This window comes from the organism of the source record quoted next, unplaced genomic scaffold, assembly GCF_019419815.1.
Source record: "Pyrus x bretschneideri cultivar Hongxiangsu unplaced genomic scaffold, Pyrus_bretschneideri_v1 Contig8, whole genome shotgun sequence".
NCBI lineage: Eukaryota > Viridiplantae > Streptophyta > Magnoliopsida > Rosales > Rosaceae > Pyrus > Pyrus x bretschneideri.
In genome coordinates, this window is record NW_025999820.1 from 7,559,336 (window position 1) to 7,571,302 (window position 11,967).

Here is an 11,967-nt window from a genome sequence, read left to right on the forward strand (position 1 = left end):
AACAACATCGATATTGTCCCCAACTTGGTAATTACTACCTGCACAATCCATCAGATGTGAGATTTTATCACAAAAGGTCTTAATGTTAGTTAGAGTGGAGTTATGATATTTAAACTATTACTTATCTTTAAGTATGAACGATGTGGGATTCAACAACTTTAACCCCATTTTCCCACCAAGAAATTGTTGTAGACTTTGACCAAGGAAAAGTTCGTCTCTCACTCATACGACAAATTTCATATCAAATTATTATGAACACAGATCCCCTCTGGATCTATTATGTGAGGATCCTAGGGATCCTCACATCTTAACCATTCGTCGTATACTGTACGATTATTTTTCATGATGATACTATTTGTGTTTAATTTAAAATAATAAAAATAAAATAATTTATAACTGAACGATTCACAATGTACGGTTAAGATGTGAGGATCCTAAGAATCCTCAAGATCCCCACATAATGGATCCGGACGGGATCCGTGTTAAATTATTATAACATATTTATTGTGTGACGTGCCTTTAACGTCATTACGTCATTGTATTGAAAAAAATTAAAAATTAATTTCAATGCTTTGACTCCTTTCACCTTGTATCCAGATTCCAAGTCTTAATTTTGAAGTAAAACCCACTCCCACTCAAGGAAGAAGCTACGATGGTTCTCTTCATAATTTTGAGAAGAAGTCAGCCTACCTCATTAGGTCAATTCACACTATTTCTCACATGAACATTTCTATATATAGAGAGAGCCGCATTGCAGATTGATATACTAAACAAATCACGTATAATTAACCAAAAACCAAACTCTCAGTTCACATTCTAGAAATGGCTTCGTCTTCCTCTTCAGCTGAAACCAAACTGGCAACAGCCAAGACAATTCTATCAACGGCAGCCTCTCTGGCTGCCACGGCAATGTTAGTAAGGTCAATCGCTCAAGATTTTCTCCCCCCTGAAATCCAACACTACTTCTTCTCTGGCATCCGAAGCTTCTTTAGTCGATTTTCGTCACAACTCACCATGGTCATAGAAGAGTTCGATGGCCTTGTCAACAACCAGATATATGAGGCAGCAGAAATCTACTTGGGTGGCAAAGTCTCCCCGTCGACAAGAAGACTCAAAGTCAGCAAGCCCGAGAAAGAAAACAACTTCACCGTCGCCATGGAAAGCAATCAAGATATTGTGGACGTCTTTGGCGGAGTTAAATTCACTTGGGTATTGGTATCCAGGCATGTTCTAAAATTCCCATTATCTTCTCATAATTTCTCTAATATGACATAAGACTGTTTATATTGTCTGAGAAATATTAATTTGATCAAATTGAGTCTTGTGTGAATGTGCGTGATCTACAGTTTGACAACACTACATATGCGTTTTATAACATAAGATTTTAAGTTTGACTGTACCAATCTAGATCAATGATGGATCAAGTTAATTTTGCCTGAATATATTTGTCTGACTAACATAAGTTTGGCAAAAGAATATTGTTAGACAAATTTTCATATAAACCATTCTTCCAATGTGTAGATAATTTTCTGTTAATATGTTTGTCGATATTTCCCTGAAAAATAAACATCGGTATTTAATACCTTGTGTTACAGGCAAGTTGAATCCCAGAACTTCCACAACCCTAGAGACCTCAACTCAACTTTGAGGTCAGAAGTGAGATCCTTTGAGCTGAGCTTCCACAAGAAACAAAGAGACTTGGTGCTAAACTCTTACCTCCCACACATTGTCAAAGAATCAAAGTCCATGAAGCAAGAAACGAAAACCCTAAAAATCTTTACACTTCAATCTGAGCACATGTACTGCTACAACCTAGGCGACGCATGGACTTCCACAAATCTCGATCACCCGGCAACCTTTGACACGCTGGCATTGGACTCAGAGATCAAGAACTTCATTCTTCAAGATCTTGAACGGTTCACAAGGAGGAAGGATTATTACAGAAAAGTTGGGAAGGCTTGGAAGAGAGGTTACTTGTTGTATGGTCCACCGGGGACCGGGAAATCTAGCTTGATTGCTGCAATGGCTAATTACTTGAACTTCGATATCTATGACTTGGAGCTCACTGCGTTGAGGTCCAACTCGGAGCTTAGGAGGTTGCTGATTGCAATGGCTAATAGGTCGATATTGGTGGTGGAGGATATTGATTGTACCATTGAGTTGCAAGATCGAAAGGCTGAGGATAGACTCAATACAGCTTCAGACCCATATGGGTCCCATGAGAAACAGGTTAGTAGTAAGTCTTTTCTTCTTGTACTGCATGCCTTCCTTAATTTTTTTTTTTTTTGGTTCTAGGTGTTTAATTTGGTGTTCACTATTTTCTCCTTGATATATTGTTTTATTTGCTTTAATTTTAAAATGTGGAAAGTGTCTTTCATTGGACTTGAGTTGGAAAAATAGAAAAACATACTTTGCTCCGTTTTTGAATACGTGCCAGAGTGTATTTGACATTACTATAAATGAGTTTGTGTTTTGTGATGCCATAATTTGAATATTTTTTTTTTTTTTTTTTTGTGCCAATAGTTATTCCTCCTCTCATACCACTTGCAATTATACATGTGCCAAAATCAATTTTTTGTGTGTTTTTATTAGTTGTTTATGAATACGTGTCAGAATGTCTTTGATGAATTACTACAAATGAGTTTGTGTTTTGCGATGGCATAATTTGAATAAAAATAATATTATTTCTCTAACCCTTTCTCCTCTTACTAAGACTAATGTTCTTCGCTTTAAATTAAAAAAATAAAGTGCATTAGAAAGGTACTTGTCGTTCAGAAAATAAAAAATTTACTGACCATCTTTAAATAAGAAAAAGTCAAACAATATTCAATAATAAAAATTAAATTGTTTTCCCTTGTAAAACCAGACCAGGTTCAATGTTTGAGAAAAATTCTTACTTTCGTTGATCTGTAGAAATGATTGAATCGGTGCTTTTGTGTTTTGTGATGCCATAATTTTGAATTTTAGGATTTACAAAAAAATGAGATTTAAAAAAAAAAAAAAATTAGTTAGCGAAGAAAAAAAAGGAGAAGAGGAGAGAAGGTGGGGATTTGTACAACTTTTGTTGATTACTTCATTGACCATTTTTTAATAGTATTTGATCTTATTTGTATGCGTGAGATAATTTTAATAATATTGATTTCATTTGTATTTGTGGGATAATTTAGGCTTGGTTTGGTACTGAGGTGATTTTGAAAAAAGCTAGTATAAAAAAAAGCTGTGAGCTGTTTTTGTGTTTGGTAAACATCCAGCTTCAGCTTTTTTCACAGTTTTGGGTGAAAAAAAGCCAAAAACAAGAAGCTGCAAAACCCAGCTTTGAAAAATAGGTTTTTTTTTCACATCTGTTTTACATAAAAGTTTACCAAACACTATAATACTGCTTTTTTTCTTTTCAAAATCACTTTTACAAAAAAGTTTACGAAACACTCTGCTGCTTTATTTCACAGCTGTTTATTCTCACAGCACAGCAGAATCAGTTTTTTTTCAAAGCACAGTAATAACAAACTAGCCCTTACACTAAAGATGTAATATATAATGTGTTTTTACACGAGTGCATAAAATTAAATTTAAGAGAACCCGAAAAAATTCACAGAACTAATTAATTAGAATAACGTGAAGATAAGTCAAAGACAGCACATACCATATTCTTGTGGAAAACGAGGCCTTTTTGTCATATGCACTAGATAAAGGCCAAAGCAACATCCACAGACAAAGACTTTCCTGCAGCTTAAAGAAAGTTTCCTTCGATGCATAAAAGCCACAGCGTCTCCTCCAAGTTGAGTTTCATTTGACGTGGTGTTCCATCATATACTGATTGTCTGACAGATGATACTTTAATCATAAATGGAATTTACCATTCATGTTTTACACGAGTAGATGCTTAAAATTCAATTTTATGCTCGGACTTAAAGACTCATTTTGATTTGTTTTGACGGATTGTTATTGCACTATAAATAATAGTTTTTTTTTTTTTTTTGTTTAAGTAGTTTGTCGAGTAGATGCTTAAAATAAATATGTATAAAAAATATATATCATAATTGCGTCACATTTTTATTGACGATGTTGATCACATCTTTGGCAATGTAGCTAGAGCCCATTAACACGAGAGTAAATATCAGCTCTATACAAAACATGATAAAACATTATCGACATTGTCATAAATTCATATTATTCTTTAAGCTAATTTAAGTCATATAAGCAATAGGTGACACTATCAGGATTGCTCAATTTCATCGATGGCCTTTGGTCGAGTTGTGGCGATGAGAGAATTATCGTGTTCACAACTAATCACAAGAACAAGCTCGACCCTGCACTGGTGCGCCCTGGTCGCATGGACGTTCATGTTCACATGTCCTATTGTACCCCATCTGGTTTTAGGCTTCTAGCTTCTAATTACCTTGGAATTAAGGAGCACATTTTGTTTAGTGAGATTGAAGAACAAATTGAAGCCGTTCAAGTAACTCCGGCGGAAGTGGCTGAGCAGCTGATCAAGAGCGACGAGCCTGATGTTGCACTGCAAGGCCTGATTGAATTTTTCAAGGTGAAGAAAAAGGAAAATGAGGAAGCTGATGAGGCTAACAGGAAACAAGAACTAGAGGCTAAGGAAAAGGAAAGCAGGGTTTCTCAGGAAGCTAAGAGTGAGATGAAGAGCAAGAAAGCAGATAATGATGAAGATATTAACGAGAAAGTAGATAATTAATTAATGATGAACGTTAGATTTATTTAATTGTAGTAGTTGGAAATCAAACCCTTAACTAATTTCTTTGTGGTTGTCACTTCCAAAACACTGTTGAGTTCTTGTAAACTATATATGAGCCCCTGTGATGCTTTATTTTAGTTTAAGTTTGTATTGTCGTATAGGGGGCCAATAATTAAGAATTATATGTAACCATGATTGGATGAGGTAACCATGTTATATGTGTTCTGTCTTTATCTGTGATCATAAACTTTGTTGGAGTTCGTAATTTTATTTGTGAATTGGGTTGATATCTACTTTTATATTTTTTAATCTAGTTTTTGGACTGAACAAATAAAAGCAAAATTGAGGGACAACATTAATAGAGATTGTATAGTGTATACATAAATTACTCACTTTTTTATAATAAAAACCTTGTATATATCATGAACTGACGAGCTTTTATTATACGATCGGGTATACACACGTATATTGCAACCAAATCAACGAAGCTGCGGAGATTTATTTGTGCATGAAAATCAGCTCCAATACTAAGAGGACCAAAGTTAGCAGGAGCCCCAAGGAAGAACTCGACAATCCCACTCGAGAAAGGCGATAAATTGGTCGATTGCTATGAAGGGATTGGGCTCAAATCATGTGATATAAACCTCTATATATTCCATTTATGCTTTGTCATTCAGTATATACAGTGGACCATCTCATCAAATGAAACTCAATTTGGAGGAAGCTCAATGGCTTTTACATCGAAAGGAACTTAAGCTGAAGCTGCTGGAAAGTCTGTCTTTGGATCTTTTCTACTTCGGACAAGAAATCCAATTTAATTAGATACTGTGTGTCATGTATAGGAAAATGATCCACTCTGGATTTTAGTGTCCGGAACCTCCTCATTAAGCAATATGGACTGTTGATTAGTGTGCAAATCAAATCAGGACTATCGGTTGTATGTGATGGACCCTAGATTGTTTAATGAGGAAACTCCGAACACTAAAGTCCGGAGCGGATCCTCTTCCTCCTGTAGAGTGCATATATATTACAAAATGGCCAAATTCTTTGACTGGCAGAAGTCCTTCTTTTGACCAAAGAAAACAGAAACCTAACATATTCGTTATCCTTCTTTTGGCACAAGTCTTTTTTTACTGTTACTCAATACTACGGTCAAACGGTATTCATTTTCATTTAAAAATAAGAGGTCTTAGGTTCGAATCTCGTGGATGGTGAATTTGATACCAAATTAGATTACTTATTATGTAGTTTAGCCGAATTCCCCCTCTTTTTAATATAAAAATATCAATGTACTAAAAAAAACATATTCGTTATCATTCATTTTTTATTTTTTTAATATTAAAAAGTAATTTGATCAGTATACACAAAGGAGCCTTAAAAAAAACATGGACCCAAAAACACTCAAAACAAGCCCAAAATTTACAGACACAAACCAGAAAACAGAAAAAAACATGCATGCGTGTGAGCGCGTACATGAAAACTAGTACTAATATATATGAATTATGAGGAAAATGTTTGAGCTTGATATTTGTCATGGCTCAAGTATGAATGGAATGATGAAAAACAAGAATTAGGCTTTTTTTTGTCATATGCCCTGTATACTTGCACACAGCATCTAATTAGATTGGATTTGTAGACCAATGTAAAAAAAATCCAAAGACAGAGACTTTTCGGCAGCTTCCGAGACAGTTCCTTTAAAAGACCCAAAGACAAAGACATTACGGCAGCTTCCAATGAAGTTCCTTTCGGTGCATTAAAAGCCATTGCGTTTCCTCCAAGTTGAGTTTCATTTGATGTGATGGTCCACTATATACTGATTGTCTCATCCAAGAGATTTTTCAATAGCACTAAAAGATAAAGTGATATACCATGTATTATTATATCAATAGTAAAATACGTGTGTTAAAGTTAATAACTTAAAAAATACAATTTCTCACCATTTATATAAAAATATGTGATATACTACTTATGTTCCTGTCATAATGAAAAATTTCTCATCTCACACATAATACTTTAATCATAAATGGAATTTACCATTCATATTTTACGTTAAGATCTAGGGAAATGGTTATTCGGATCCATATGCTAAGGATTTCCACATCGTGTATCGTGCGATCAGTTTTCGTTAGGTACTATTTATTTTTAATTTTAAATAATAAAAGTCAAATGATTTATGACCGCATGATACATGATAAATGACTGAGATGTGAAGATCTCTAAGATCCCCACATAATTGATTTATATTGCACTATAAACAATAAAGTTGAGTTCAATGTTGATATTTTGTGACGCAATAAGTTAAGGAAGACCAAACTAAATAAGTATAAACAAAAACATCATAATTGCGTCTCATTTTTATTGACGTTGTTGATCACATCTTTGGCAAAGTAGCTAGAGCCAATTAACGCGAGCAACTTTCAGCTCTATAAAAAACGTGATAAAACATTGTCATGTTTGTCATAGATTCATATTCTTTTCCAAGCTAATTTTAGTCATGTATGCACTAGGTGACACTGTCAGGATTGCTCAATTTCATCGATGGCCTTTGGTCTAGTTGTGGGGACGAGAGAATTATCGTGTGCGTTCACAACCAATCACAATAACAAGTTCGACCCTACACTGGTGCGCCCTAGTTGCATGGACGTTCATGTTCACATGTCCTATTGTACCCCAGGTGGTTTTAGGCTTCTAGCTTCCAATTACCTTGGAATTAAGGAGCACATTTTGTTTAGTGAGATTGAGGAACAAATTGAAGCCGTTCAAGTAACTCCGACAGAAGTGGCTGAGCAGCTGATCAATAGCGACGAGCCTGGCGTTGCACTGCAAGGCCTAATTGAATTTTTCAAGGCGAAGAAAAGGGAAAATGAGGAAGCTACTGAGGCTAAGACGAAACAAGAACTAGAGGCTAAGGAAAAGGAAAGTAAGGTTTCTCAGGAAGCTAAGAGTGAGATGAAGGGCAAGAAAGCATATAATGATGAAGATATTAATAAGAAAGTAGATGATTAATTAAGGGACACTTTGGATGCGGTCCCTAGCTATCAATATTCTTTGACTGAAACCTTGTTAGTTTTTAGTTTTTTATCGAAGTTCCTGATTTTAATGTAATAATGTAAGTTACTATATTTTTTAAATTAAAAATTAAAAAATGAAATTTGTAATTGTTTATATTAATGAGATTTTAAATAAAACCCCATAATTTGTGGGATTAAAAATAATAAAATATAAATTATACTCTCTATTATATTGTGTGTATATATACATACATACATACATACATACATATATATATATATATGGGTACATTCATCAAAATTAACAAAAAAAAGTTATTGTACCAAAACATGGGTACATTCTTCAAAATCAAAGAAAATAAGATATCAGGCTTAATAACATTAGTAAATTTCTTCGATGAAACTTGACATAGATACATTCTCAAATCAACAAAAAAGAATGTACCCATAGAAGTTTAAAAATGAATTAAAAAAAATGAATATATTTAAAAAATGGTACATTTTACATATAACAAATATATTTAAGAATGGGTACATTTAAGATTAAAAAAATTGAAAAATTATATGAATGGGTACATTTAAGATTAAAAAATTGAGAATCTTTATATATATAAACCTAATAGGTACAAACTTTATCTAATTTTATTTATTTTTATTATTTTGGAAATGTTTGAATTGAAAATTAATTAGGAGTTTAATAGAGGTGTGAGTATTAAACCCTAAATTAATTACTAATTTTTATATTAAAAAGTTATGTAATAAACACTGTTGTAAAAAACACCCTAGGCGGCGCCTTGGAACTGAGGCAATTTTGTGCAAAATGGCTGGAAATATCGGGGTGGCTCTACGCTACCCTAGACAGTTGGGTGGTTTTTTATTTTTTTATTTTTTATTTTTGAAATTTGTTTAAAGTCTAAGTTCTAATTATACCTTGAAATTTTGTTAATTTATAGAATTTTATAGAATAGGTGTGTTGTGTATCAACTTAAATTCCGGGATCCTAAAGATAAGTATATTACATTACTAAATTTCCTTATTTTCCTCCTATTTTCCATTTTATGTTGTTTTAAATTGTGAACTTGTTGCACATGTGTCATCCTACAATACTCCTCACTATGGTTATATGGCATATATGCTTAATGTGTTTTTAAATTTTGGACTTGTTAGATACTCTTTTTGCATTTTATCATTCTTTTATTATGTTATTCATGAATTTCATACAAGTATATTTTTTTGTAAGTGTCAATATGCACTTATTTACAAGATATACAAGAAATTTACCTAAATTCGCCTAGCCCGCCTAAGCGCCGCCTAGCTGCCTAGGCGCTAGGTGCTAGCCTGCCACCCGACTAGCGCCTAGCGTTTTTAGAACCTTGGTAATAATCATGTAAATTCATTATCACATTAATGCTAGGGACTTTAATCAAAATTTGAAAACTAATAAGGTCTCAGTCAATAAACATTAGGAACTAGGGACCGGATACTGGTTTTTCCATTCGGTTCTGGTCCTTAATCAACCTAATTGTTAGACTGAAACTTTGTTTGTTTAAATATTTTGATCAAGGTCCTTAACATCATTTAAAGATTTTAACTCATGCATTTATGCATTTAATGTCCCACAAATTATGAAATTTAAACAAATTCAAATAATATTTTAAAATATAATAAACACTTAAAAATAAATATTAGAGTAATATTGTTCTTCACAAAATTATAGCAAGAAAATAATGTACCCATATAATTATTAACATATTTTAAAAAATAACCACTGATATATTTTAAAACATAAAATGAATACATATAATTAGCATGGGTACATTTAGCAAAATTAAAAATAATTTAGAAGAAAAAGTTTGTGACAACCCGTCCATAATTTTAAGTTTTTATAAATTTTAAAAGCGTGAATTTGCGAAAATGCCCCTAGAGGCAAGAACTTTGACTTCCGTTGACCATCGTCTAGAGGAACGTATGACTTATTCTTTTAAGTTATTGTGTAGTACTCGTTGGTACGAACGCATAGGCGAAAGTCGTTTGCGAGTCCGGATTATAACGGTATAATTACAAACGTTTGAAATTGGTTGTTTAAAGTTTGGTTATAAATTAATTAAACTCCCATCTTGTAGGAAAGAAGCCCAATCAGTGTCAAGGAAAGAAAATAGGGACCAATTAGATTTGTTAGAAGAAGAGGGAGCAACTAATCAGAAAAAGGAAAAAAAAAAAAGGGAAGCTCCCAGCCTTCCCGTCGCCCGTGCATTCGTGCACCAACTTGACTCCATTTCCGGCGATTTTCGCCATTCTTCCTGTTGAACCACCATCATCCAACACCTGCAATCTCTTCCACAACCTCCCATCTACCATCTCCACCCAAATTCGAGGGTTTTTAGGTCCAAAACCGTGTAGAATCTCATAAGAGCACTATAGGTGCTCGATGGTGATTTCTCCAATTCGGCGAGTTGCACCACCCACCACCACCCTTAATCAACTCCTCTTGGACATAGGAATAAGACCCAACTAATTGTAGGGGCGTTGGAGCACCGAGGAAGGAAAATCGAAGCATACCCATTCTAGGGTTTCCGGCGGGTTCATGGTGATTTGGGATTTTTTCTGGCCAAATTGGCCTTGGCCATAGGTAAGAAAGTTGTTCCTCTTATTGAGATCTTCATTTATGTGAAATTTGAGAATTTTTAGAAACAGTAGAATTTTCCGACAAACCGTGGTGGCAGGCCACCATGCGCGGCGGCACGTGGGCCAATATCCCACTTGGTCATCCTAGGCTAATTTTGAAGCTCTGATTCCATATTTGACATCTGTTTAGTGAAATTACAATGTTTTAATGTAGTTTCGTGGTTGACCATCTAGTTGGCCGCCACAGGATCTTTGCATGAATTGACGATCCGACCGTTGGATCGTCACCAACCCTTAATACTTTATAGTTCATTATATTTGAGGACCTTAGGAATTTACGGATCAGGAATCCGAAGTATGAATCTTTTCAAATTATATTGGTAAGTTCGTAAAATAAAATGTCGGCTGCTACTTAATTGTAGCAATTGACGGAGATCCGACCGTTGGATCGTTTTGAAACTTTAGGATGTTGTTCTAGAAGTATAATATGGATCTTTGGAAGTTAGGGATAGGAAATCCGAGGTACAGATCTTCCGGATCGAATTACGTAAGGTTGTAGACTCTACCGCTGACCTTTGACCGACGGTTGACTTTTAGTCAATGGGTTTCAAATCATTCTACAACGTCTTGGGGGATGTGTTTTACGTAAATTACACGTTCAGTTGATAAGAATTCTGAGTTGTGATTTGATAATTGTTCTAGGTGCAGATCGTTCGAGATACCTCGATATTCGTGCTGGGGAGTTGTAGCGCGAACCCCAGGTGAGTAGGCAGTTTGCTTTTATACTTATATATAATTATAGTTTCCATGAATGCATATTTACCTCATTTTTACGCTTATATTGCCAAGTATCGTTATTGTGATATTAAATGTGATAAATGCTACTCTATGGTTGGGATATTACTGTCATGACATTCATACATATTGTACTTGCTCATCATTACTGCACTAGTGTTAGTACTCGTCCCAGGGCCAGGGCCAATCCTTCATGTGTATGTTAACATCGCACCACACGCTTACCTTGGATCCAAGTTAGGTACCAGTTCTGTCGTACATATTGCATTAGGTAATTCTGACTAGTATGTGACGCGCCTCGGTGCCAGCCTTTACGTGATCGTAGTACTAGAGTGTATAGATTACACCCAGTCTTGTTCGTGTCAGAAATTATTTGTACGAACTCGTGTGCTAGCGTAGATGGATGAGCACCTAGTTATACTTGATTATCACATGATTATATTACTGTGGCATTTGATATATCATGACTTGGCATATTTCTGGTTATATTACTGTTGTACTGTTGTTACATACTTATATAGTATGTTTTAAGGAAACTATACTTGTTTTACGATGATGGGTTACTATCTTCAAAATTAAAGGTTTTTACAAAACGTTATTTTGTTGACCTACCCAACTTTGTTTTTCGCCCTTCTAGGTTTAGTAGCTGTGCTTAAGACTCTGGCAAGATCTCAGTAGATGGTTACCTTCAGTGGTATAACTCTCACCCTAATTACTGTATTGTTCTTATGCTCTAACATAACATGTGAAATGGGTTCAATCCCACTCACCTACACACACTCTTGATTAAGCACCTTTAGGTTTAAATTTATTCACATTCTTTTTCCACTACACTAC

At 34.5% G+C, this 11,967-nt stretch overlaps 1 protein-coding gene across 1 annotated transcript; it reads left to right on the plus strand.

The window, feature by feature from the left end:
• Positions 1–637: 637 nt before the first annotated feature.
• Positions 638–4,977, plus strand: LOC125473193 (protein HYPER-SENSITIVITY-RELATED 4-like). Its single transcript, XM_048575675.1, has 3 exons — positions 638–1,223; positions 1,596–2,229; positions 4,205–4,977. The coding sequence occupies exons 1-3, from the start codon at positions 823–825 to the stop codon at positions 4,697–4,699; spliced, it is 1,530 nt and encodes a 509-aa protein (XP_048431632.1). The 5' UTR covers positions 638–822; the 3' UTR covers positions 4,700–4,977.
• Positions 4,978–11,967: the final 6,990 nt, after the last annotated feature.

Coding starts and splice junctions, on each gene's coding strand:
- LOC125473193 (XM_048575675.1), top strand. CDS start 823: ATGGCTTCGTCTTCCTCTTCAGCTGAAACCAAACTGGCAACAGCCAAG. Junction 1,224..1,595: donor ACTTGGGTATTGGTATCCAG/GCATGTTCTAAA, acceptor CTTGTGTTACAG/GCAAGTTGAATCCCAGAACT. Junction 2,230..4,204: donor ATGGGTCCCATGAGAAACAG/GTTAGTAGTAAG, acceptor TATAAGCAATAG/GTGACACTATCAGGATTGCT.